This window comes from Podarcis liolepis, assembly GCF_965112155.1.
Source record: "Podarcis liolepis genome assembly, chromosome: 8".
Classification (NCBI taxonomy): Eukaryota; Metazoa; Chordata; class Lepidosauria; order Squamata; family Lacertidae; genus Podarcis; species Podarcis liolepis.
In genome coordinates this window covers 63,687,326-63,715,273 of record NC_139560.1, presented here as the reverse complement: position 1 = coordinate 63,715,273, position 27,948 = coordinate 63,687,326, and the positions used below count along the sequence as shown (strand labels likewise).

Below are 27,948 nucleotides of genomic sequence, written 5' to 3'. Positions count from 1 at the left end.
TTGCAAAGTCAAACACAGCAATAGCACTGAGATTAGTTCTAGTTTCTAGGACGCTTGTTTTGGTAAGACAGCATTTCTAGCGCTGACACTGACCAAAGAGTCATCAATGTTGTAAGTCAGTCTCCTCTTTGCTGAGCGAAGGTTGTGCCTCATAAGCCATGATCTAGTGTGTGAACACAAAGCTCTGTACAAGTCAGGGCTCCCTCATTTATATTAGTGCCAAGGAATGCTTCACTTGGTGCTCGTTGCAAGTTCACAGCATTCCTAGACACGAAAATGGGGTTGGGAGAGAAGCCCCTGCTTACATGAAGCTTTGAGCTACTCCTTTTTTATTTATTTTTATAATAATTTATTAGTTTTCAATTACAGTCCACTAATAGCCTCATTATAACAATGCTAATTTATAAATACAGTTATTAATACCAGTCATTCAAATACTGAAATATATAATTTAGTTAAAGTGGCCCCGTGCGTGCTAGATTTGATTATTTTCTTTATTTCTGCATTCCAGAATCTTACTAGTTTCAATTACATTCCGGTCATAATAATAATCCCTTTAACAACAACTACAATATTAATAACTTCTATTCGTGTTGACACATTAAATGATTTATAAAACTTCAAGTGAGGAACTCGAACTATATCCTTGTTCTTTCTGTGTGTGGCAATTATTCTGCCCATGGAGTTTCTTCCTGTTCTTGTAAGAGGTCTTTCTTTTCCCCGATTGTTGCTATTATCCACCATACCTTGGGTGGAGCTGATATCCCATTGTTGTTCCATAAATTTCTCCATTGTTCCGTCCTGTGCTTCATTGTTTTTGCACTGATAACTTTAACAACAGCTGCAAAAGTCGCTTTTCCCCAGTAAATAAACTGTTGTCACCATTTTTCCTCTCAGCCTGGGAAGAAGAGCGATCTGTCGAACTGCAGATGACTCAATAAAGAACCTCATTAGTTCCTTGGCAGCTCCCAAACTTCTTTAATCCTTCCTTCCAGCTGAAGATATATGACCAATTATCCTTCCAATTAAATTCTAAGTCCTCTTAGCATTATTCAGTTCACTTCATAGATAATTAAGGATGGGGAAGGCTCACCTCTAAGTTTCCATTGTAAACCTTTCGCAAAATAGAGCTTCCCTCCCTTCCCCCCCCTTTTTACATACACAGTTCCATTTGATGTTATATTCCATATTTATAATCCAATTTCTTCCATCCTCACTTGTACAAATATAATTTGAACTACCATTTAGAGGAGGGTTGCCGAATCATAAATGTAGAAAATAGAACTCCCCCCCACGTCTTTTGCACCAAATCAAGTCTTATCTCAAATTCAAACCTTAAAGTCCTTAAAGTTGGTTTGTTCCACAGTTCATCTCTTCTAGCACGTGCCAATACTTTAGTCCAATTAATCTCTAATTAACGGGAGAACCTCTGCTTCTTAATGACGGCATTGGAGGGTTTTCAGCAGGCAAAGTGCTTTTGCACTCAGCACGTCCCTGCCCCCTGCATTCCATGCTGGAAGAGCCAGGTACAGAGACAAACTGTGGGTGAAGCCTGTTCCCGCTGTCTCTGGGGGGAATTTGCAAGGATGATTTACCCTCAATCATCCTTGTTTTTCCTTTGCCAACGATCTCCCGCTGTCGTAGGGGCTGCCTCTATTAAGGCAGAGCGGAACTGGATTCCTACAGCTTTGAGCTGCTCCTGATGACCTGATTATCAAGCATTTGCTTGTTAAGTGCTTTACACAGAGGTTGGATGTTCAATGAGTTTGTCTGCAGGGAGTTTATCCTATAATGAGTCTTTATGTGTCTTCTTGCTAATCCTTTGTTCATCCCACACTTTTCTGTGTGTTTCCCTATCATTTTCCTGACTCTGTGAATTTGTTGTGCTCGGGTGACAGAGCGCTTTAAGCCATTTTAATGGTGGGATTCTGAATTTCTAGTTTGCTTCGGAATCCTTCCTGCAAAATGCTGACAGTCTGGAGGCGACTTTTGTCCAGAGTTTGATTTCAGACTGAAATCTCTTTTATTTCTTTCATATCTGTTCTCTATAACTCTCATATATAGGGAAAGTTTTCCACGCAGGGATTCTTAAAAAATGTCAGCTATTTTGTTCAGCATCATTTCCAACAACCCAGAAGGTGAAACCCAAGTTCAGAAGCTGACTTGTTCCCCTCTTTGGTAGACTCAGTATCACAAATGAGTTCATTGTGCTATTATCTCTTAACGATGTATAGTTCATAACTGATAGCATATTTTGGAGGGTTGTGAAATCATGCAATGACATACAGGTATGAGAAAAGACCTCCCTCTATTCATGCCATGCAGATTGTTATCAGGGCGGCAATTCGCCCTGGTGACAGGTGGTACCTCATTAGAATTCCATGTATAATGGAATATTTATAGCATTCTGATTCCTTAAGCATTCTCTTGCTGGAGGCCTTCCTTGTTTTTAAATACTTCAAAATGCATGGAAGCACTAAGGAGCATGGGTATCAGTGCTCTGTTATGTACATCCCATTACAATCTTTTCAGAAGAGCCTTCCACTTAATTGTACTGAATGTTTAAGGTATCAAGAACATTTTTTGGCTCACAGCTCTTGATCACTGGAATGCTGTACCTCCAGAGGTTTGGCAAAGCCTGAACCACAACAGATTACTTTTAACTGAGCAGTCATATAGTAGTTGGGGATAGTTAATTTGCTTGTAAGTAGCTGTTTTCCTGCCAGTTGAACAACTTATTTTCCACTTTGTAGTATCTCCCCCCCCCCTTTTCTTTTTTAAATGCTAAATACCCTTGGAACTTGAGAAACAGAGCAAGTTTATGTAATATAACCTAATGAACTATTTTAGGATAGAAAGGCTAGACCAAAGAAGTAGAATAGAAATGGAAGAATGCTGACATGTTGAAAATCAAATGATTTTACCCAGCGGTGACGACTGGAAAGCACATTTTCTTCTCCAAATTCCTTTTTAAAAGCCTAGGCAGACCTCCATGGATATAGTTGTTGTTGTTTTTTAAAAAAATCAAAGCTTGAAGTTCATTCTTTTTGATTATATTAAAGTAGCATAAAATAGCCAAAAAATCTGTGGTCTAGACTAGTTTGTTCTGCTAATTTTTCCTTGGGTATTTAAAAACCACAAGGATTTGGAATGGCTCAGAAATGGCTGTTTGTTTATACACCTACTCGTTGGAGGCTTCAAATTTTTGTTCTCCATTTCAAATCTTGTTAATATAAATGTGAGTATGAAATTACAGAATAAGTGTTTTGTGCCTGAATAGGAAACATTTGTAATGTGATATGCCTTGTATTATTTACAGTCCTGAGGGGCTTTTCATATTAACATGCTCTGGGAGAGTGCAATTACGATACAGCAAACTTTTTCCAAGAGTAGATTATCACTGTCCTCCAGCAGCAAAAGCATATTTCGAATGTTTCCAGAGCGTTTCAGGACTGATGCTTCTAACAGTGACTAGTGTTGACATAAATTCCATTTTGTAATAAGTTTGTTTCCTGCAGTGTTAGCTATGAAATGTTTGCTGATACATGTGTTGAATCCTGACTGTGGGCACTCAGTGCCTTTTTTTTTATAGAGACCTTTTCATAATGTATTAAAGCCATGGATCTGCTCTACATCAATGAGGTTTTACAAATATATTGCATTTCACTTAGCAAAATCAAACCAACCAACATGCTTTTAACTTTCCTGGGAAACTTCTGACTGACCATTGTTAGAAACTGGACTTGGTGAACCCCTTTGTTGTTGTTTAGTCATTTAGTCGTGTCCGACTCTTCGTGACCCCCTAGACCAGAGCACGCCAGTCACTTCTGTCTTCCACTGCCTCCCGCAGTTTGGTCAAACTCATGCTGGTAGCTTCGAGAACACTGTCCAACCATATCGTCCTCTGTCGTCCCTTCTCCTTGTGCCCTCCATCTTTCCCAACATCAGGGTCTTTTCCAGGGAGTCTTCTCTTCTCATGAGGTGGCCAGGATCTGTCCTTCCAGTGAGCACTCAGGGCTGATTTCCTTAAGAATGGATAGGTTTGATCTTCTTGCAGTCCATGGGACTCTCAAGAGTCTCCTCCAGCACCATAATTCAAAAGCATCAATTCTTTGGCAATCAGCCTTCTTTATGGTCCAGCTCTCACTTCCATACATCACTACTGGGAAAACCATAGCTTTAACTATACGGGCCTTTGTTGGCAAGGTGATGTCTCTGCTTTTTAAGATGCTGTCTAGGTGAACCCCTAGGTCTGGTTTAGTAGAGCTTTGCTTATGAATGATTTGTTCTTACCGCAAGGTTCCAAGTGTCCTTTACTGTATTGCTATGGTATTTGTTCAGATCTACGTGAATATGGTTTCTGGGCAGTCCCACCTGCAAGTAGCTTAGCTCAGGGATGGCCCATCCCTTTTTGCTGCCCAAGACAAAAGGTGCTGCCCTGCACTATCCGCCGCCCTCCACTCTCCCCCCATTGCAAGCCCCACTGAAGCCCCGCTTACTGGGGTTTTGCTGCTGCAGGTTCCAGGTTCCGGTGAGATGTCGTGGGATCTTGCGGGACTCTCTTGCGATGTCATGGGGCTCTTGTATGATCTTGTTGGAATCCAGAGGCTCTGCTTCATGAATGGGCCAGCCCTGGCTTAGCTGCACCAGTAAGCTAACCTGACATTCTCCAGTTAATTTTGCATACTGATATTATTCAAATCCATACCCTATGCAAAAGCTTTTGAGTTTAGTCTTCTGAGTTCTGAATAGAAATATGGGGGTGGGGGTAGAATTCAGTGTCAGTAAGACCTGGCATGACTTGGCAAGAGATCCGCTCCACTTAACAGTGAGGAGGGGTTGCGGTGGACCATGTGGCCACCAACACTCCTCCGGGGGTGGGGGACAGATTCCATCGTCACCCAGAGGCTCCCAGCCATGCCATCACCCAGCCAGCCAATTCACTAGCTGGGGAGGTGTGGCCAGGGCCCATTTAAACAGAGGTGCAAGCCTAAGCCAATACCGCTTACATTCTGTAACCAATAAAGTTGTGGCCAAAATTTGCCCAATAACATTAACCTAATACCCGTGTCCTTATATCTCATTCACTGACGAGGGTGTGGTTTTGGGGTCTCAGTGCACAACTGATTTTGCCTCTGTCTCATATTTTGTTAAGCTGGTCTATCCATCTGTACTACTGTGTCAGAATTAAGCCAACTCTTTTGACTCTTCAGATCTTGTTTATTCATATTTCAGTTGCTGTCCCCTCCCACTGGAACAATCTTTTTCACTAGCTTTCCCCCCAGGATTGTTGGTTAATTCCCAGTGTATTGTTTCCCTGACTTTTGCACCCTCCTGTTTAAAATTACAGCAAGTTTTCATGCAGAAATGGAAGCTACATATTTTAAGAGTAAGACTATCTGCAACTGAACTGCAGCATCCAATCTCTTTATCAGATGGACAGAGGCATTCCAAGTATGTTCTAAACCATCAGGGGATATTAATTTTAAAACCGTATGTGTAGAGCTAGAATTTAGAAACTGGGTTTTAAAAAAACCAAACCCTCTGTGCAGATGGTCAGAGCTTGCCCTGCAACGTTCAGGTTCATAACCATTTATCTCAGATTTGCTGATCTGGAATTACCATTACCTCCTGCTTTTCTACTCATCATCAGGAACGGGGAGTAGAATCTCCCAGTGATGTTACTGTGCATTGTAAACTACATGGCAGAATCATTGAATTTGTATCTGTTGTCATCAACTTGAATTGATAATTCATTTTCACCTGCAACATTAAATGAATTCTAAACACCATTTCCAGAAGGAAAGTGGCAGGTAGAGAAATAACATTTATATATTGCACCGTTTTTGTTGTTGTTTCCAAAGATACATTGGTGTGTACTAACTAATTAGGGTTGCCATTTCCCTCTCCCCCGCCTTGCAAGACAACTGGCTGGCGGAAATTTGACAGGTGTAGCTTTGACCAGCGTTGGATTTCCATACTGTTAAAAGCTGTGGTTGTATTCAGCTTATTGTACGTTTGTAAGAGACATAGGAGCCCTGTCACAGAAGGCAACAATAAAATGGATTCTAGCACTTCTAGGTCAGGCCAACATGGGTATTCTAGTCTTGATTGTTATTAATTCAAGTAGTGGCATAAGCCTGTCTTAAGACGCGGGGCAAGAACTTGTTCCCAGTAGACCCTGATAGGTACAGGGAGCATGTGAATCTGTGGTCCACTCACAAGCTCTTAGCTAGTTATATCTGTAATGGACGTCTGCTTAGCTAGAAACACCTATTAGTGCATATCAGCTATTACAACAGGTAGATGTTAAAGTTATTAGCCACTGATCAAAGTGCTGCTAGATAAGGAGTAGCCAATATGGCGCCCTCCAGATGTTGAACTACAGTTCCCAGTCAGGGGTGATGGGAGTTGTAGCCCAACAACACCTGGAAGGTGTTCACTATGGAAAGGTGGCATACCAAAGAAAAGAGAGATGTATATATAGCAGCAGCAGTTGGAGGCAAGTGTCAGGTATTCTTTGAAATCATGGAAATTTGAGAAATAATTTGTCATATTTATTAATAGAAGTAGCCACTGAACACCATCATGTTCTTCTGCATTAGGAAAACGTTGGCCAAGCATGTCTGAGAAAAGCGTAGCCCCACACTGCTTGATTGCCTCATCCCTCCCTACATACCATTGGTTTGTAAAATTAGGAGGTGTACACAGATACATTTGGTTATAGCTTAGTACTGGTTTCCATAAGCTAGCACTCAGACCAGCTTGAACCAAGTCACATTGCAGGTTGGTGGGGAAAGACTGGAAGGTACAATGAGAAAGGACCCTCTCCTTAACATGGCTGCTTTTCATTTTTGCACACACGGTCTGTTCTTTCAATAATAAGGTCACTTATTGCAGTGTAACATGAGAACAGTGCAAGCTGGTTATGTCCTGGAAATGAACAGAAAGGGGTTTTGCCTGTCCAAGTCTGCCAAGGTTTCTAAGAAGCCGGATCTTTTAATAAGAAGAAAATTTGCAAAACAAAGTGTTTAGACAGAAAGAAGTGCATAGGGAACTGCACCACTGTACACATGTTTATTGGTATGGGGTTGCAGCCAGTGTTAGCTTTCTGAAACGTGTTTTGTTGTAGAGAATAGTTTGAAAATGGAAGAGAACATGAAATTTATAAGTGCATTATGGTGGGTGACAAAGCAAAACCCAGAATAATATTGAGTTTACCTCCTTGGTTTAAGCTATCTTGTGCTGTGTTGTAGCCAAGCTCAGTAAGACGCATTGCCTTAGATTTTGGCTTTCCTTGGTAAATAATGGCCTGATATGATAAGCAATGAAGTATGATTGGCAGGATTAGTCTTAAGTATTTGAGGGACTGCAGTGGAGTACTTCCAACAACTAGGGATGGACAAATCCATCCCAGCCTGTTCTCTCCAATTTCTGAATGTGGACACCTTAAAGTACAGTACATCCCACCGTGTTCATGTGTGGCTTTTCTAGGATAATTCTGGGGAAATCCTGAAGAGCCTGTGCATAAGAAGTGTCACAAAAACAACAGCAAAAATGAGGAGTACTTATGAGATTATGAGATGTACTCGGAGCTTGGTCTCTTTCTTTTTCTTCCTGTAATATTGTGAAGCTGCTTGGAGGTGCTGGAAGTGGCTGCACATGGTTTGCTGTGAAAATTTAGGTCTAAAGAGCCATTGAATATACAGAAATATATCTTATTTGGTCCTGAGAGCTGGTTTGATGGGACAGGTGGTGGGTGGGTACACTGTAGAAACCAACCTGGATCAAAAATAGGAATTTGGATATAATATAGAGCCTGGCTGATTGGGAGAAATTATGGAACAATACAATTAAATTTTCAGCATGCTATACAATTAGAGAAAATATACTAAAGATGGTTTTCAGGTGGTACCCAACACCCAGCAAATTGGGAAAGATAAACAAAAGAAGATTCAACTGATGCTGGAAATGTATAAATGCAGAAGGCATGTTAATCCAACATGTGGTGGTAGTGCAAAAGGGCAAAAGAATTTTGGAGGATGATCCATGAAGAACTTAAGAAGATGCTCCAGTGATAATCTCCCCCCAAACCATAAGCATTCCTGCTAGCCATAATAGGACAGAAAATCCCAAACGAAACCTATTCTTCTATGCAACAGCAGTGGCAAGAAGAACATATGTGAAAATGTGGAAAGAAAGGGCGATCCTGGCAAAAGATCAGTGGCAGTTCAAACTAATAGAATTTACAGAATTAGCCAATATGATGGTCATAATAATAAGTGAGTGGGTATTACTAGAAATATATTTTAAAAAGAGTGGATTAGCGTTAAATAAATAAGCAGGGATAGATTTATGAATACCAGTTAAAAAAGGGTAAAAGGATATGTACCGGGGGGGGGGGGGGAGGGAATATAAACCAAGCAGATGGCAGCAAAATTAGATGAAAATCTAGGATGTCAAGGAAAGATAGGCTGGGAAGTCTTCACATGATAGATGTTTTATGGTTGTAATAGATAATTACTATTCTATTAGATGTTGTATTAAATGTTTAAAAGAGGTGATAAAGAAAAACTAGAATAGCACAGGAAAAAAATGAATGGATGTAATGGAAAAATGCAACAACAACAACAATATCAATAATAATAAAACAAAACAAAATTAGCTATCATTCCTCTACCCTCCAGCATATAGTTCTTGCAACTGCTAGCAGAAAAGCAGTGTTCAAACTGTTTGATTTTAGGAGTAGAGTGTGTAGTTTTGGTACAGCTTTAAGAGTTGCAGGGAGGGAGTACCACCAACAATACGTAAAACTTCGAGAGCAAGAGCTACTCATGCTATACTTTTCAAGCACACCTATTAATTTTGCCACATAAGTAATGCATCCCCATTATCAAAGACCTATTGATACTTAACTCAATGGCAAAGCTTTCACTGGGTTATACTGGGTTATACTGGATTTGGGTTATAAGCTTGTTTGATATGCCGGTGCAATAGCAAATTCTATGCAAATGTCTGAGTATATGGCCCTGGTCTTGTATTCTGATGTGCCTAATGTAGTTCCATCTCTGAAAAATAAGAGGAATTTCAGATGGCATGGCATTCCCACGTTATTTGGGAAAAGTCAAGAAATAAATGTAACAAATACTTTTTCTTACCTCTGTTGACATGAAATGACTAAATGTGGCTATGTCAAGTATGAATGGGTGCAGGGCCATCTTAAGCATATCCAGTGCCGTGGTGCAAAGCTCCCTCCGGCGCCACCCCACCCCACCCGTTTCCCAGAGTTTCTTATGAAGGACAGCACTGCTGGCGGGGCTGGAGGAAGCGGGCAGCGGCTGGAGGGCTGCTCCTCCTGCGGGGAAGAGGCAGAGGCTGGCCGCAGCGCCTCCCGGCTCAGCTGGCTGCTTCATGCCGTGGTGGCCATGGCAGATGGAGGCTCTGGGTGTGGCGCTGCTTTGGCATGGCATGGGGGAGGCGGACGAGGGTGTCAAGCTGATGCCGGGAGGTGCCGCATCCAGCCTCTGCCTCTTCCCTGGCGCCCTCCAGAACATGGCGCCCTGGCACCAGCCTCTATGGGTAAGACACCCCTGAATGGGTGAATGAAAGATCTCACTTGCTTCAATTCCATTCAGGCTTTCTTGAGAAATTTCAGTTGCTTTTTAATTTGAAATACTTGAAGCCTGGACATTTTCTGGGGCACTTTTCGAAACAAAATAGAGTGAGAAGTGGGGAATGTGGAGAAATCACAGTTAAATTGAATTGTCTTGTTTGTTTTAAACAGTTGAATATGACAAGGAGTTCACACCTTACCAGCGACACCACAAGGAATTCAAGTTTAATTTGTCTCGGATTCCAGAAGGAGAGGCTGTTACCGCTGCCGAGTTCCGAATCTACAAGGATTGTGTTTTCGGAGGCTTTAAAAACCAAACCTTTCTGATTAGCATCTATCAAGTATTGAAAGAACATCAGAACAGGTTTGTGCCTTTCAGTGCTAAAACTGTGAAACCTGGAGGGAGGGAGACTGTGACTTAATTTCCACCCCTTTTGTTGGCAGGAATCATTTACTGGATACACTTAAGTTGGCTGGGAAAATAAGTCCCATTTAACTTCTTTAGACTGGCTTCAGAGTAGACGTATATAGGATTGTACTGTTTAATATGGTTCTCTTTTTTTGTAACATCTTTATTGAAAGTTCAAAAAGCACATAACTATATGTGCACCAAACATGGCGAGACGCAAACGAAAAAGAGAAAGAGTGAAACAAAACCCATGTAGAAGGAAAAACAAAGAGGGGAGGGGGGAAACCCAAAATTGTATATTTTACAAGGTTGTTGTTGTTCTTCACCAGATCTTAACCTATTACAGTATTTGTAACAATGGATTCCAAATACCATTTAATTTGTCCATGGCAAGTCTGCGTTTATATGCAAGTTGTTCATAAGTTGCGAGTTGGTATAAGTCTTTAATCCAGTCGTAGAAGGGAGACGCATTTTTATTTTTCCAATTCATCAGTATCAGTCTTTTTGCTGTGGTAAGGGCACAGAGAGTCCAGTCATATTGTCCTTTTGTTAGGTTCCATGTGCTGGGTATATAATTCAAGAGGATATTTTGCTCTATAAATGTAAGGTGGTTCCATACAGTTCTGTTGATGGTTTCAGTTACCTTCTGCCATAAATCTTTCAATATAGGACAGAGAAGCATTATTCCTATTGCATCTCCGTACCTTAGATAGCCCCTTTTTTAAACAAACGTAATGGGGTCCAGTATATTCTAAATATTATTTTTTGTTGCATGAGAGATTGTACTGTTTAATATGTTCCATCCCAATAGGTTGGACCTGGCTAAATAAAGGTAATTAAAAGGACCACCCTAAAATTCCAAACTCCTCCTGGCTAAAAATCCAAAGCCCATCATTCACTCAGAGTCAGCCCAGATAAGGAGGTTTTAGGGGGCTTCTGAAATAGGCTCCAGCTGGGATTTCAGTGAGTCTCTGGAGGGAAGCTGCTCCATAGCTGATATCTATGATTTGTATTTCAATAGCAGTGATTGGATATGAACAACATTAACACAACTGCATGAAGAAAGTTGCTCAGGGAGCTGCACTGTGGTGCCTAAAATAAAGACTGAGCAAGCCAGGTATTTGGAAAGCAAAGTTTTATGTACTTCTAACTAAATTAGAACTGTCATTATAAGAATCTGTGTAGCATTCTTGGACAATTGCATTGCTTTAGATTATACCATGAATATGCTTGTGTATGGTGGTACTGATAAAGTGAACGAATGAGATTTTGTAAGTTAAAGGGCTGAACAGGGCTGAATATGAAGGAGGACTTGCAGATGAGGAGTTTGAAGATGTGTCAAGCTGTGTGTGTCGAGTTGTGAGGAAGCTAGTCTGCTTGCATATGGAGGAAGGAGTGCCGAGTTCATGCATATTGTGGTGTGTGTGTGTGTGTGTGTAATATCTAATTATAGGTATAGAAAGGGTATGATGGAGGGGGGAAATACCCTTGTGTTTTTATGGGTTCCCTATATACAAAAAAACCCTCCAATTCATGAAAAACTTTCAGTCGCGCTTTGTAACAGAATTGCATTCTAACTGGTGTGCGCCTGATCTCTTCTGATTACTGGATAATTTAACACTTTCTTCCATGGACCCTTCCATTTTGGCTAGCTAAGAAGGCATGAAAGCCCAGCTGCAAGTTGTGCCAAACAGAGTCGTCTGTGTGTAGATATTCCAAGCATCATTGCAACACTATTTAATATACAGGCAATTCCCAGTTCAGGAGCATCTGAATGGCACACAGCCCACAGCACTGAACCTGTGGGAAATAGCCCCAGAATGTCACGAAAAGGGGCTGGTCTGGGCTTACGTGTGCTCTGTGGACGCTCGTGGAGGTTGGAACCCCCGCGCAAAACAAAGATTGCCCTGTATATATATGGTATTAAACACCTGCTGGGCCAACTCTGAGATTATTTCATGAAAATTCCACAAACTGCAAGTTCTGTGAAACTGTCAGGCTTTAAAACTGGCATTGTGACCAAATGCATAAACTCAGGTTTGATCTCAAATGTGTGCTCTGCATTGGTCTCATCATGGGTGCATTTTAGATCTCTTACAAACACTCCAGCAATCACCAGGGAAGAAGCCTTGGCTCTTCTGAAGCCAGTGGGAGACTTGCCATTCACTTCAGTGGTGCCAGAATCACACCTTAGGGACTTGTTCTTGGGTCATGCAGTAGTAGCAACCATCTCCAGGAAAGCCCAAAGTATGAATCCATACACGATCTCATAAGCATGGTTTTTAAAAAAATAATAATTCACTGTAGCTTCTTTGAATAATTTGGACCCAAATTTGCTTGGAACAATTCTGTCCCCTTATTATCTCTTTATCATTCTCCCTGCCCTATCTGCTAATTTCAAATGAGAACTTCTGCACAAGTTGCAGCTAACATGTTTTTCTTAATTTTTTGCTTCTTTTGTGTTGATGATTCATTTGGAATATATTGCTTTCCTATTGGGAACAGTCTTTTAAGGCTCAAGAGTGGAGAGAAGGACAAAATTACTTAAAAGAAAAGAAAAAAAGAACATAAGCCAGCAACAGTTTCTAAGACACCGAGTTCCAGAAAATGTTCCATATAAGCCAAAAGTGAACAGCTGCCTTTTACTTAAACTGCAGACTTCTTATTCTTTTCTTTGAGACTAATGATGTGAGCAAATATGTCATGTTCCTTAACATTTGATGAGATGGTTTTCAATAACTATGAATCTATAGAGTTCGTGAAGCTGAAGCAAAGGGAGATTGCTCTGTTGTCTGCTTGGAAGTAGGATGAGCACTTTTGAGTTGGGTTTGTTTGTTTAGTTTGAGGGCAAAGTGAATACAGCATTGACATGGTAAATCCCAGACTGTTTATGTCAGGCCTCACAATAGTTTTAAAAATTAGAGGCTGTGAGCGTGAATTGAACCTAAAACCATACGATAGTTTTTGGAGACTTCGGTAGTAGAATCCTGGATTTTACTAATTCAGACTACAGATCTTCCCACATAAACAATGACCTGCATGTAGCAAAGCAGTACATCAGAGAACATGTGTAGCACGGCCACTTCCCTAACGTGTCCAGTTTGTTACACACAAAGGAAAATTTAAGTTGGGGAACATTAAAAAAAAAGAGAGACCTCTTTTGCCAAACCCTTCTCTGCCATGTTGTAGAGATGGCCAAGAGTCAGGAACCCTTGAATTGTATTTACTTATTTATCACATTGGTACTTGATACTTAATTTATTTTCTGAGGTATCATAAAAAAGATTAAATTTTGCATATAGATTGGGGCTTGTCAGGCAAAACCTTGACTTGTAATGATTTTGCAGAGATAGAATTGCCTAATGGGGAAGTGGCAAATAGATAAGATCATCTAATCCGGCGTTTCCCAAACTTTGGTCTCCAGCTGTTTTTGGACTACAACTCCCATCATCCCTAGCTAGCAGGACCTAGTGGTCAGGGATGATAGGAATTGTAGTCCAAAAACAGATGGAGTTGGGCAAAATGTTGATCTAACCCATTACCTTTACGAACTGCTGCGTTGTTTGAATTACTTGAATATAACTTTTGAATGTATTGTCATTTAAATGCATGCCCAAAGTACTTCTTAAATTAGCAAGGTGTCTTAGGGGAACATTATTTTATTGCTACCATTTAAGGTAATACAAAAGTAGAAATGGTGCTTGTGGAATTGTTACAGTATTATAAAAGTCATTCAGCCTAATGTAATTTAGGCACATCTTTTCTTTTTTTAAAAAAGGAGGGTTTTAAAAGTCTTAATGAATAGTCAGAATGAAGCTTCCTTTTCTATCTTTTAGGGCTCTTAAAAATAATAATAATACAGGGGGAAAGTTGTGGTAGTGGTTTTAAATCACATCATCATTGCAGACCACATTTTATCATTACGAAAGCCGCTGGCATTGTTAACAAAACATAATGGAAAGATTAATGATATTCTTGTAAGGTAGGTCAGGTTTCTGGCCAACCTTAGCATCCCTTGGAGAAAATTACACAGCTTTTCTTCGATTGTTTGTGAAGGCAATAACCCTAGTAAAAGAAAATGATGGTAACATTTGACCTTATTTCAAGAGGAACCATCTAAGTTGAAACCACAACATTCTCTTACCTCTTTCCCCATGAGTTATTTCTTCCCAGATTTAATGACAGTTCTTAAATCAGGGCACAGGAATTTGTTGAAATAATATAGTTTTTTTTTAAAAAAATCTTTCTTGCTTGAAGACTGTTGAAAATGCACCAGTGTAAGCGCAGATAATGGCTTATCAAACACCTGCCAAGCTCATATTGGAAGTTTTTCCATGATACAGAAAGTTGTGAGTAGTTTGGAGGATGTGTAAGACTGTATCAAATTACAATGTTGTTATATTTATAACTTAAAAGAGAAAATAGTTTCAAAATAATTAAACTGTAATATAATTACTTCTCGGTGGCAACATGCTCCCTGTGGAACGCCCTCCCATCAGATGTCAAGGAGATAAAGAACAACACAACTTTTAGAAGACATCTGAAGGCAGCCCTATATCGGGAAGTTTTTAATGTTTGATGTTGTATTATGTTTTTATATTCTTCTGGAAGCTGCCCAGAGTGACCGGGGAAAGCCAGCCAGATGGGTGAGGTAATAACAACAACAACTTTTATTATTATTATTATGAAAACAATCTAGTAAAGAAGAGCACAGCACTATTAAAGGCTAACTTCCAGCTTCTTGTGCCTAAACCCTGTCAGCACCACATCAAAAATCTGTTTGAATTTGGCAATAATTAAAGGTAAAATTGCTAGGAAAGGAAACACACCTGTGACAGCCCAGTGAACTGAGTGGGAAGTTGTGCAAGAGTATACATTCAGAAGGATATAAGCTCAATGCAGACTTAGAAGCCCCAGTCGTAAAAGAGTCCAAAGGATGAAGAAAAAAGGAGGTTATAAATTAGATAAAACTAAGAGTAAGGATTTGCTGAAACAAAATTTGAAAATGGAATGCAGAAAGGGGAAGTATGGGGAAGTCGGAGAAATAAGTTATAAGAAAATAAGGATTTGAAATTATACTTGTTATTTGTTTTTGTGTTTGTTTGTGTTTTTGTGTCTGTTTAAAAAATTTGTGAAAATTGAATAAAAAAAACAAAAACAAAGGATGAGCTACCATGTTTTCTGAAGCATCTGCAAATAGTAACCCTGCCATTAGGTAGTGTAAATTGTTTCACATAGAAAATGCAGGAATCTGGAGATGTAGAAGGAAGTTTGACTAGGAGGAGGGAACATCTGGAGATGTAGAAGGTAGAATGGCTAGGAGGAGGGAAAGCAAAAGATATTGCATCTCTGGCTCTTATCAACTAGAGAGGCACTGATCCAAATTAGGCAGATGGGGTCTACACACTGTGAAAGAGCAACAATGCAGGAGCCTCAAGACTGGCCTGTGGTTGGGCTGAAATCCTGAAAACAGTAATATAGATCACCTGTGTGAATGGCTCATCTAGGGAATCCAGTCACCAGCTGTTCAAGATCTCATTCACCCTGCAAATCCTTGCCTTAAGGGACAACAGATCCACCTATAAGCTGCTGACCACCGTAGGAATGTGAGGCTACAGACAAAAGTATGGTCCCTCTCAAGCCACCGAGGGTTGAAACTTGGAACAGTTGCCAGGATCTGTAGCAAATTATAAGGGAAGTATGTTGGCCTTTGGTATCTCCTCTCCTTGGAAGTGACCATAGCCTGGCAGATCCTGGGTCTACCTTGACAGACAGCCAAAATGGGGCTCCATCTCTCTCTCTCTCTCTCCAAAGTCATATCTGGTTCATTATCAAATGCAAAGGTTTGAAGTAGATTTTCCAGACATGATTGTCAAGAAGCTAGTATCCCTGTGACTAGAAGATTAAAAAAAAAGGTGTTGAGTTCGTGGTAATGATGGCAGCTGAATGCTAGATCTCTCTGGAAACGAGGTACCGTATTTTTCGCTCTATAACATGCACCCGACCATAACACGCACATAGTTTTTAGAGGAGGAAAAGTTCGTAGGCATGCCACCCGTAGGCATTCCCTCCATAACACGCACAGACATTTCCCCTTACTTTTTAGGAGGAAAAAAGTGAGTGTTATGGTGCAAAAAATACGGTAATTCATTTGGAAGGAGGCCTTTAAAGTGAGAGGAAAGTAAATGGAATTTATTTTTAGAAAGCGGTTGTTTACATAACATAGAAAGAAACTTTGACATTTTCTTTACCCCCTTGAGGTGTCAGGTCAGAAGTACAGGACTGAAGCTTTGTGGCTGATCAAATATATAAAGCCTTGGGCTTGATTATTTTTTTCAAAGGTAAATATCCTGTTAACTCACCCCTCCTCACCCCTCCCCCCCTCAAATCCTCCTACACTGTCCAAACAAGTAGTCTATTAAAAACCACAAGTCTGTAGCATGAGATGATGATCAAAGGGAGATACTCCATCTCAATGGGTAGTGTTTGTCTTGCTCTTTTTGCACAGGAACTGTTTATTAAGGCGGCCTGGTGCTTGTGTATAGGTTATTGCAGAAGTAACTATAGAAGAAAGGGGTGGTACTCCACTGTTGATATTCCTTTACTCTAGTGCACCACATATTAATTATAATTATATGTATTATATTAAATGCTGATTAACGGTATTAAGGGGATGCAGATGGCACTGTGGGTTAAACCACAGAGCCTAGGAGTTGCCGATCAGAAGGTCAGCGGTTCGAATCCCCGCGACAGGGTGAGCTCCCGTTGCTAAGTCCCAGCTCCTGCCAACCTAGCAGTTCGAAAGCACGTCAAAGTGCAAGAGTAGATAAATAGGTAAACGGGAAGGTAAACGGTGTTTCCGTGCACTGCTCTGGTTCGCCAGAAGCGGCTTAGTCATGCTGGCCACATGACCCGGAAGCTGTACGCTGGCTCCCTCGGCCAGTAAAGCGAGATGAGCGCCGCAACTCCAGAGTCGGCCACGACTGGACCTAATGGTCAGGGGTCCCTTTACCCTTACCTTCAACAGTATTAAATCCCCCCCATCCCAACAGGAAATTGAGCCAAACCAGTGCCTGAGTTCCCAATCCAAAATAGGGTTGCAGTACGTCCAGGATTTCCCAGATATATCCAGAATACCGCAGTCGGCAGCAGTGTCCGCGCTGAAATCGGTAAAACGTCCAGGAAAATCTGGGCGCATGGCAGCCCATAGCTGCTGGAATTAGCAGGTCAAAGATTTCGCCCAACGCAGGAAGGATATACTAATATATACGGCTTGCATTTAAATGCAGAGTGTTAGCCTGTGCCCACAAACACTCTCATAACTTAAGTTTAAAAAAATATCCTTCCTGTGGTGACCACTGTGCTCAGTCTAGACTGCTATGTCAACGTGTTGTTGAAGAATAGTAAACAAACGAAAAAAGAAGTTCGGCATGAAGAACCTTTTAGTGAGTTTGGGATAATTAATGGCTCAGTAAATGGCTGCTGATGTGTAATAGTCCTGTTAAGAACCTGAGTAATGCTGACCTTTGAAGACAGGCCAAAAACTGTGGTCCTTAGAACCATAATTAAAATAAGAGGACCCTGTCTGAAATTCAATGGCTTGAAGAAAGTGTTCTGTTTGTTCTCACTGCATTTTCAGGGATATTTCTGCCTGGTTGAAAAAATACATAACTGAAGGGCTGGATAGAGAGTGTAGGAAAGTAGGCAATGTTGAGAAAAAAACACGCATATATGAAATATAGCTTTTTATAGCTCTGATGTTTTGCTGTGGCAGTGCTCCATGGTGTGATGTGTGCTCAAGGAAGAGAGGAAAAATTATTTTAATCTGGCTGCCTCAGTAATATAGAAGCAAAACCAGGAGCTACTTCACCAATTACGTAAATTTCTATAATATAATCGGTGCTGAGATAAATGATTAGAATGAATTAAAATCTTCCAGCTTCTTGCCCAAAGAAAGAAGTTTTAGTTTTATAGTAAAAAAAAAATGTTTAGATTTCATGGGAAATGTCATTTTCAGTTGCAAAAGTGCTTGTCCTGCAAATGCCCTAAATAGGTGTCAGGATGTATCTGTTTAAGGATAGTAACTCAGAGGCGATATTTATAAAATAGCAAATGGACATTCTTCCTTGAAAAGCTGAAGCTAATTTTTCCATTCTCAAGAGCCTTGTGGGATAGAAATTCCAGAAATAAATGATTTCTGTGTCAGCAACAGAGTCCATATTGCTGAGGTAGTCCTGGTCACTGATTTCTTTTTTTTTTCCTAGCTCATGTGTTTGATGACCTTATTTATTCTTGAAGGGGTTTACTGAGGAGTAAAAACAGTGTGTGTATTGTGTGTACACACACAAATGCATACATACATAAACATACATGTGTAGGCAGTACCCAAGAAGCTGTGCTCCCATATTCTCTTTAATTGAGTAGTATAGCAGCATTAAAATGGCCAGGCTAGGACTGAAGAGATCTGGTTCACATCCTGAGTCAACCATGGAGCTCAGCAGATGACACTGGGCTAGTCACACACACACACACACACACACACACACACGCGCGCGCACACACACATTACAGTGGTACCTCGGGTTACATACGCTTCAGGTTACATATACTTGAGGTCATAGACTCCGCTAACCCAGAAATAGTACCTCGGGTTAAGAACTTTGCTTCAGGATGATAACAGAAATCATGCGGCGGCAGCGCAGCAGCAGCAGGAGGCCCCATTAGCTAAAGTGGTGCTTCAGGTTAAGAACAGTTTCAGGTTAAGAACGGACCTCCGGAACGAGTTAAGTACTTAACCCAAGGTACCACTGTATTAAAATTTTCCAATCAAACCAATTTATATATTGAGAATTATCCAAATTATCCAATAATCAAACAATCCCAATATTATGCCTAATTATAAATTATTATTTTTTAGCTGGCTTCCCATGCTTTGAGATCGGAGGGAATCCTAATCATCTCATAGTTCTACTGCATTTCGAAGTATTACAATAATTCCCTTAATACATTCTGATGTTAATCCTTCATTATTTTCAACAGCCTCTGCATTCATTCTGCAAGTGAGTTTAAGTCCAAATAAAATGTTTCTGTGTGGATTTTATGTCTTTACGCTTCTTCTTTATAGTCCAAATCTGTAGTCCAGGATTCCCCTCTGTAAATGCACATCCTCTCTTCACAAACTGGTGTTTCTGCTGAATCAGTCCAGGAGACTTCCACTGCAGGTAGCTGCCATATCGACAAACAGTCCAGATAAAATCAAATTGTGGTGTCTGCCCAATGTTGTTCCTTAACCAGCTGCTATTCAAACATTAGCTTTTCCCAGGCGGGGGGCGGCGGCAGGGGGGGGTACCAAGTAAACTGGAAGTACAACTATCAAAGAGTAAAATGTTAGAGGTTTACCCCCCCCGCCCCCCGTAGCAATATACTGTATTTTTTGCTCTATAAGACGCACCAGACCACAGGACGCACCTAGTTTTTGGAGGAGGAAAACAAGAAAAAAAATATTCTGAATCTCAGAAGCCAGAACAGCAAGAGGGATCGCTGCGCAGTGAAAGCAGCAATCCCTCTTCCTTTTCTGGCTTCTGGGATAGCTGCGCAGCCAGCATTCACTCCATAAGATGCACACACATTTCCCCTTACTTTTTAGGAGGGAAAAAGTAAGTCTTATAGAGCAAAAAATACGGTAATTTGATTCAGCTAGCTGGTCAGTCTACTTTTGGTTTCACTCCTGGCTCCTTGCTGAATTAATACTGCGTCAGAAACCTCCCAAGCGGATATCCAACGTTCTTTGGCGTTTCTCCAGTCGTTAATGAGATGTCTCTTCTACTCCAATATAATAAATTGGGGAAGGCTAGTGGCACACTCTTATTGCTACAACAACCCTGTAAAGCAGGTTAGGCTAAGATTGCATGGGAAGGGGACGTGAACATGTATATGCTGCGAACAGCTCCTGGCGAGCGAAATCTGAATTGTGTTTCTTTGTGAATGGAGATGGCTCAGATTTAAGGCTCTTAAATCTCATGGTTGTGGATTTGAGTCCCATGTTGGGCCAAAGACTCCGGCGTTGCAGGGGGTTGGTCTCGATGACCCTTGGGGTCTAAACATGTCACCTCAGCACAATATGTTTAAATTAGATGGCTTCCCCTAAAGAATCCTGGGAACTGTAGTTTAAGGGTGCTGGAGACTGAAGCTCTTTGAGGGGTAAAATTACAGTTCTTAGGATTATTTTTTGAGGAGGAACCAAGACAAGGTTCTATGAATGGATGGATCTTTCTTAGCAAGAGGACAATTCTTCTGTATTGCAGGTGATGAAGAAAGGTTAGGCCAGGTCGTCATGAGGAGTGGAAATTGGGCATGAAAAACACAGCATGCTGCCAGCTGTTTCAGAAAAGAGCTGCATAGTTTTTAGAGTATGTGTGGTCCGGTTTCTCCTCTAGTTTGTATTCTACTGCAAACAAACAGGTGTGGGTCTCGGGGGTGGGGGTTGTGTTTCTGCTTGGGGACCAGCTTGCAGAATGTGTGTATTTACACCTGAATTGGGAAGGAGTCAGTGTACTTAAGAAAGTTTACCGCGAGTCCCTCAGGGACCTGTTTGCTTTTTTGGAAATCAGCTTGGAAACTGTGCATCTGCACCTGACTTGAAAAGGCAGAGCTTTCAGTCACTTTGTAAATACATAGCAGCTGCTCTTGTGGCTAAAGTGGTGGAGTTTCGAACTTAAGGTCTAAATATTCAGAGCTGCTGAAAGGTGGTTCAAAGTGCAGAACGGACTTTGCTGTGTGAAGATTTCTATGAGTCATCTCCATTGGTGATTTAAATGTTAATTTAATCCATCTGGCTTTTAGTGGTAAGCCAGTGAACAGGGAATAACACATTTTGTGCGAATTAATGTTTGAAAACCGTAAATATTAGTGGGACAGGTTGTGGCATTCCTGTACGCATAGGATTTCCCAATGCCTTCATGTAAGTCCACTGAATTTGGGCTAACAGACTCAAACAACAGATTGATGTGTCAGGCCATTGACACATTGCTCCTGATAAGCTGTATGCTTCTGTGAATGGACGTAGAAACGATGACTTTGGGTAAAAAAAAAAAAAGTTTTTATCAAGTTCTATCTTCCCATGAGGAAAAAATGTTCCCTCCATTTCAGAGATTCCCTTATCGCCCCTTCGTATAAACATTTCGTCATTTTGCAGAGTGGCTCTTAAACTAGGGTCATTGTCTTCATTGTAGGGCTTAGCTTCACATTTCTAAACCAAAACACACACACGTAACAAAAGTGTGATTGCTCCTTGATCTGGCGAGGAGAATTTGCTTGTGTGTGTGAGCGTAACACTTTTTCCATGTGCCATTTCTATGCTTTGTTAAAAAAAATAAATCATAACCTCCTCAGTTCCAAATATGTTTCCCTCTGCAAACACACATTTCAAACTCCTGAAGAGCAAGCAACAGGCTGGAATATGCAAGTGTTGTTCAGTTCTGCAAATGGTTCAGTTCTCTCTCAGTGGTTCCCACTGAGTTTTGTATGGTGGTGTATTGGTAGGGGGGGGGGCAGGAAAGCACAGGTCTGTGGTGCTTAGTTTGGGGATCAGAGATCCTTTTAACTGTCCCATGCCTGGCATCTGATTACATCAGGTGATTGGCCAGGTGTGTATGGTTTCCCCAAACAGCCTTGTGGGACAACTTAAGAGGGCTGGCAGGCCCAATAAGGCCCATGGCTTGGTGTAGAGGAAGTCAGAGAATGAGGAAACGAATTAAGAAGAGACTGGATACTTCTTTCGTTTGATGGGTGGCATATTAATAATATGATGATGATGATGATTGTGCAGGGAACGGTTGAATGCATGTAAAATCAGGATTTAAGGCTGTATTTAAATTTATAGTGACAGCTGAGAAGTGTTTCTAACATTGCCTCCTGCTAGCGAAGAAGAAATGGGAAATTTGGACCAGAATAATAGTAAAATGCTCTCTCTGCTCCTCCCTCCTTCCCTCTCCTTTCTTCTTCTTCAGAGATTCAGATCTGTTTTTGCTGGACACCAGAGCAGTATGGGCCTCCGAAGAAGGCTGGCTGGAGTTTGACATCACTGCCACCAGCAACATGTGGGTGATAAACCCTCAGCATAACTTGGGACTCCAGATGAGCGTGGTGACCAGGGATGGTAGGTAACAGGCCAACATACTTTAAACATCTGGCCAATGTCCTAGTCATTAATTGGAAGCTCTGTTTATAGTGTTCAGCTGTGATGTGATGATCTGGCTAATGTAGCCAAGCACACAGCTGTGATGTGATGGCCGGGCTGTGGATCCAACTGCACATATTGGAAAGCTGCTCTCTCTAGGCTGCATGCCCTATGTCTGTGGCTGTGAAATTTTGGGAATGCCTGACTTCTGGATGCGGGGGGTTGGGGAAGGTGCTTACAGCAAGGTTTTTCTTAAATATAAATAATACCCACAGGTCTCTGTGTGGGGCTGTGGAAGTGTCTTCTGGGAGGGTGATGTGAACTCCTCAATTTCAACTCAATTTTTGTGTATCTTTCAACTGGACCAAGAGGCCTTCTGTTTACTCGTCTGCTGATGAAATGCCACAGTGCAAAACATTCCCTCGGTGTTTCAACCTCTTTTCCTGATGCAGCTACGGAGAGGAACTTGTGCTAAGTTTTTAGGAGTTCTCCTCTCATGCTTCCCTTTTGCAACATGCCACAGATAATTTGGGGCCACTGGAGCCCCAGAGATTGACAGAATATATTTCACTTTCTGGTGGAATTCAATAGAGCATATGAAGCTGCAAGGGTACCAACTTGAATCAAATATTGGAAGTGGGGGGTGGGTAAGCCCTGTGAAGTGTAGGTGGGTTGCCATGAGGCAAGACACAGCGATAACAGCAAGAACCTTTATTGAACTACATAACTGGGAAACAGGGGCAAAGCAACTGCTTATATACATTCCTGAAAGCCTGGGCCACACTCCCACTCCCACCGTGATTGGCTGTCTAAACTTCCAAGCTGCGAATCAAGACTCAGAGTTCAAGGGCCAATGGCAGAGGCCCTAATCCTGAAACGTTCTGTGATTGAACACCATGTATCGAAACAGAACACAGAAGCTCAGAATCCTTAGTTCAGACTCAAGCTCAGGCAAACACAGACCACTGAATACATAACACCTTGCCCCATTAACTGGGGGGGGGGGGGCTCAAATGTTTCATTTGGGCGTGGAAAGGGACACCAGCCCCTAGGATTTGGTTCCTATGCAAAGCTGCCTTATACTCAGCATCTAGTCTGGCTCACAATTGCTTCCTGAAGCCCGGTAATTGGAGAGTGGAGAAGGATCATTGCTCATCCCCATTGCTAAAGCAATTAGAACAGATGGTTCAAAATAATAAACCCTCCAGAATAAACGCTACGAGATAAGAAGAGCTGTGAGATAAAATAATTTTTGTTGAATTTGATTAATTTGCCATTTTTGCCCAGGTCCCAGAGTTGTCATTATTTTTTATATGGAGTACACATAACCCCGACCTGTTCCTTAATATTGTCCACTCATTTCCTCCTAAATTTGCAAATTAGCAGAGTGAAGTACCCCTTACAGCACTTGTGTATACTTGTGGCCTTTGAAGCCTTAAAGAAGCTTGTGAAGTTTCACTGAAAATTAGAGTATCCTATGATATCAGCTATAGAGGAGGAGGAGAGGGGGGGAAACTAAAGAGGGGGGTCAGAAGAACATTAGTTGTAGGAAAGCAGCTGCGTTGCTCAAAAGAGCTATTCAGAAACACTGTGCTCTTTATATGACACACCACTTTTTTTTTTAATTTATAGGTCTCGGTATAAACCCTAGAGAAGCAGGACTAATAGGTCGGGATGGCCCTTATGACAAACAGCCTTTCATGGTGGCTTTTTTCAAAGTGAGTGAGGTTCACGTTCGGACGGCTAGGTCAGCCTCCAACAGGCGGAGGGAACAGAGTCGAAACCGCTCTACCCAGCCTCAAGATGTTTCCAGGGTATCCAGTATCACAGGTAACCTCTTTTCATTGCCTCCTGGATTATGTGAAAATGAAAAGGGGGGAAAAATACTATTTTTCAGCTATCGTTTCCCAAGCACTTTACATTCAGAAGCTGCTTCGAATTCATCTCTCATCGTTCGAGTGTTTCATTTCTTCTTCTTTTTTCTTTCTTTCTCATGGTCACAAAAGTTTAGATGACCCTCCAAGGGAGGATCTGTTCCCTAGATAGCAGGAACTCATTGTTCTGCAAGTTTGTGTAGAGTGGGATATCACTCAAAATCATGGTGGTTTATCCAAGGCAAAGTTGATAGAGGAGCCCTACCATTAGGCAGGGTGAGGTAGCTGACCAAACTTATCCTGCAGCCTTGTGATAAAAAACTGAAACGTGTGAAAAACTGAAAAATTGTTTGCTTAATTGCTTTTGTTGTTGTTATTATTTTAGTATCTGCTCTGATCTACAAAAAACAAACCAAGCATTGCTGAATGTCTTTCAGTCAGCTCATTTTCTGTTGTCCTTAAAGTCCAGAACTTACTGTCCTTCTAAACAAATGCCTTAAAAACACATTTTAATTACCTGCCTAGTAATGATTGTTTGAGGGACGCGGGTGGCGCTGTGGGTTAAACCACAGAGCCTAGGACTTGCCGATCAGAAGGTCGGCGGTTCGAATCCCCGTGACGGGGTGAGCGCCTGTTGCTTGGTCCCTGCTTCTGCCAACCTAGCAGTTCGAAAGCACGTCAAAGTGCAAGTAGATAAATACGTACCGCTCCGGCGGAAAGGTAAACGGCGTTTCCGTGCGCTGCTCTGGTTCGCCAGAAGCGGCTTAGTCATGCTGGCCACATGACCTGGAAGCTGTATGCCTGCTCCCTCGGCCAATAAAGCGAGATGAGCACCACAACCCCAGAGTCAGCCACGACTGGACCTAATGGTCAGGGGCCCCTTTACCTTAATGACTGTTTAATGCTATTCCACTTGACAAGTAAGTAATAAGCCATGTATACAAGTCCAGGCCCAAAGTGGCAAACTAAGCATTTGTCCAGGGTGCAAACCTGCTTCACTTATGCAATTGTCTTGGGAAGAGAGAATGAGCTGCTGTCTGAACTGTTCAGAGGAGATACCCAGGGACGGCTTAGGAGTGCCTTGTTTTAAACCTAGCCCACTGTCAGAGGAGCTTCCTTTAGCTGAGGTCACAGCAGTTGAGCTCCAACTCATTTGTAACGGGGAGGAAATAAAGAAGTGGCAGGCAGTAAAAACATCCTACTCAGTTATTTATTGTGCTATTGTTAACACTACTCAGTGGATCATTGAGAGCGGGCACAGAATTTTAATTTGTCTAAGGCAACAACAACGAAAAAGCCCTGTGCCACTCCTACACACACAACAGTGAATTGTTATGCTTTTAAGACAGTTAAGTTTCCTTTGCTGCAATGGCTTATTTAAGCATTGGCCTTGATTCAACTGCATATGCTACACAAACGGCTGTTTGGTATACCTTTGCAACCGGTTATCTGACAACAGGTATGTAGCCGTGTTGGTCTGCCGTAGTTGAAACAAAATAAAACAATTCCTTCCAGTAGCACCTTGGAGACCAACTAAGTTTGTTATTGGTATGAAGTAGTATGAAGTCAAGTTCAGTTCTGTCATAAAATTCTGGACTGATATACACGTTGACTGAACATCTTTTACACCAATGCTTTGAGAAAGAAGAAGTGGTATCTGAAGAAGTGTGCATGCACACAAAAGCTCATACCAATAACAAACTTAGTTGGTCTCTAAGATGCTACTGGAAGGAATTTTTTTTTTTTGTTTCCGTTATCTGACAGCGCAGGTCAGTTTGCTTATTCAGTAACTATAGCCATAGATTCGTGCTCTCAGTATGGATGCCTACTCCTTTCTCAAAGCATTGGTGTAAAAGATGTTCAGTCAATGTGTATATCAGTGCAGGGTTTTATGACAGAACTGTAACTTGACTGACATCTTGTGTTGGAGATGTCCGAGGCAGCACAGATTCCTTTTGAGTTAACTGCAAACTGCTGGTGAACTGATAATGCCATGGTACGATCACACACCTCAGGATATTAAGGCCTTGTGCCCATTCCAAAACCTTCAGCGGCCCTCTGTGGTTTCCATTAGAGGAATTTGAAAGTGACGCAAGTTTTTCTCCACCATTGGCCAGAGAACTTGGGAAAGAAGGCCCAGCAGGAACAGGCGTCTAAAGTTGCATGCAACTTGCTTCTTTGTGTATACTGTCAAAGTACAGCATATGAGAGTATACTGAAGCAAGGCATTTCATTATCTCTCCTAAGCTGACTCCTTTATGTTAAGTGGGTTAATCAGTTTACAACAGCTGTATCCCTCAAAACAATCGCCTGCTAAAACAAACCCTGAGAAAAGGAGATCTCTTTCAAAACAATGTTGATGTATCCTGGATATTAATTACATTGTGGAATCTGGTGAATGGGCTCATTAGGAGCAGTTCATGTGTTTTGGAAGGATTAGCTCCAGTAAATATAGCTTACCTACTTTCAGTGGAGAGAAGCTTTTAAAAATTTTAAGTCCAGCCCACGAAAATGCCAAACTTCACATTAGAACAAACCTTTCTTGTGGTTAAGTTTCGAGGGTCATTCGCTCCAAGGTGCTCCCCACATCTTGGACTGCGGTGGGGGGAGGGGGAGGAGGAGGAATGGCACCTATTTATATTTGTGTAAACTTTAAATATTTAGTTTTTATGCAAATTTAAACTTTCCCATTAACTGATATTGAAACTAAAGTTAAAAACTAGTTCAGAACCAACCACATAAAAAATTATTAGGTACCAATACAGTGCTCAATCCTGTCTTTTGCACAAATGAATTCCAGTGCTGAGTACAGGGGTCTGCAGTGCTTTGTTAACAGTGCAAAATGTAAAAATGCTGATTTCTAGGCTGATAGTTACCAACCCAATTTTTGCTCATTTCCAGCCTTTATTTTTCTTTCTGCTACAACTTGCTGCCTAATTGCTGCTTTTATATATATATGAGTTGTTTTCCTTGTTGTTGTTTTAATGTGGACGAGTGTTGGGTGTGGATGGTGGAAGTTGTTATCCAAAACACCACTGTAAAATGTGGCCTGAAACTGCACCGCACGATTCTCCTGATTGTTTTCCAGCTGCTGGTTGGACTGGAAGAACAAGAAGCAGGCATTTAACAATGCTTTCCACTTTTGGTCAAGCACAAGTGGCCTTGATTTGAAGGCTTGTCTAAAAACTTCTAGTGATGGGGAGTGCATTCTTATACTAGCTAACCATCTTTTGCCAAGTTAATTAAATTTGTGAGTCAAGTAGAGACAATCTGAAGATCTGAAATTGAAATTCTTAAGATTTAATTTTTTTTTTTTAAAAGAAACACTCCCCAAGCGCTTACACTGTTCTCTTTTTAAAACAACTCCCAATCTCTTGTGGTTTCTAGGTTAGGTTTATTTTGAGGCAGAGGGATGCCAAAACACTGTGCCCCAGCTGGATTCTATGATTGCTTTATGTGCTTTTAGCATTGTACTTTTCCCTTTAAGTAAATACTGGATTTTTAAAAAAAGAAGTTTCCTTCGAGACCCTGAGGAATTGCAAACAACTTCAATAGGAAGATGGTATCTAGAAAGCTGCCCATGTCCTCCTCTCTGCGGTCTGGTGGCACTGAGTCAGTTAACAAAGGGCCTCTACATCTGCAGCCTTGCAGATTACAGGTGTCAAGAGGCTGCAACAAAATTTTGTAAGCATCCGACTAGTAGTAATGAGGATGCTGGCACTATCACGACTTAGGTTGTGATAACTGAAGCACTGCACCCTATATGATGTAAACCCCTGTGGCCAGGTTGGTGCTGGCAAAAACCTTGTGCATGTTCGTTTAATTTCAAATAGCAGTTTGCTAAGTGAGAGAGAATTTTGCTTTGGATCTGCAT

General features: G+C 41.4%; 1 protein-coding gene across 1 annotated transcript in view; it reads left to right on the top strand.

The window, feature by feature from the left end:
• Nucleotides 1-27,948, top strand: part of BMP6 (bone morphogenetic protein 6) — an 87,183-nt gene that overhangs the window by 54,402 nt on the left and 4,833 nt on the right. The window contains exons 2-4 of the mRNA XM_083519441.1: nt 9,785-9,977; nt 22,031-22,179; nt 23,833-24,030. Coding sequence (XP_083375567.1) covers nt 9,785-9,977; nt 22,031-22,179; nt 23,833-24,030 — 540 coding nt within the window. The remainder of the gene's footprint in view (nt 1-9,784; nt 9,978-22,030; nt 22,180-23,832; nt 24,031-27,948) is intronic.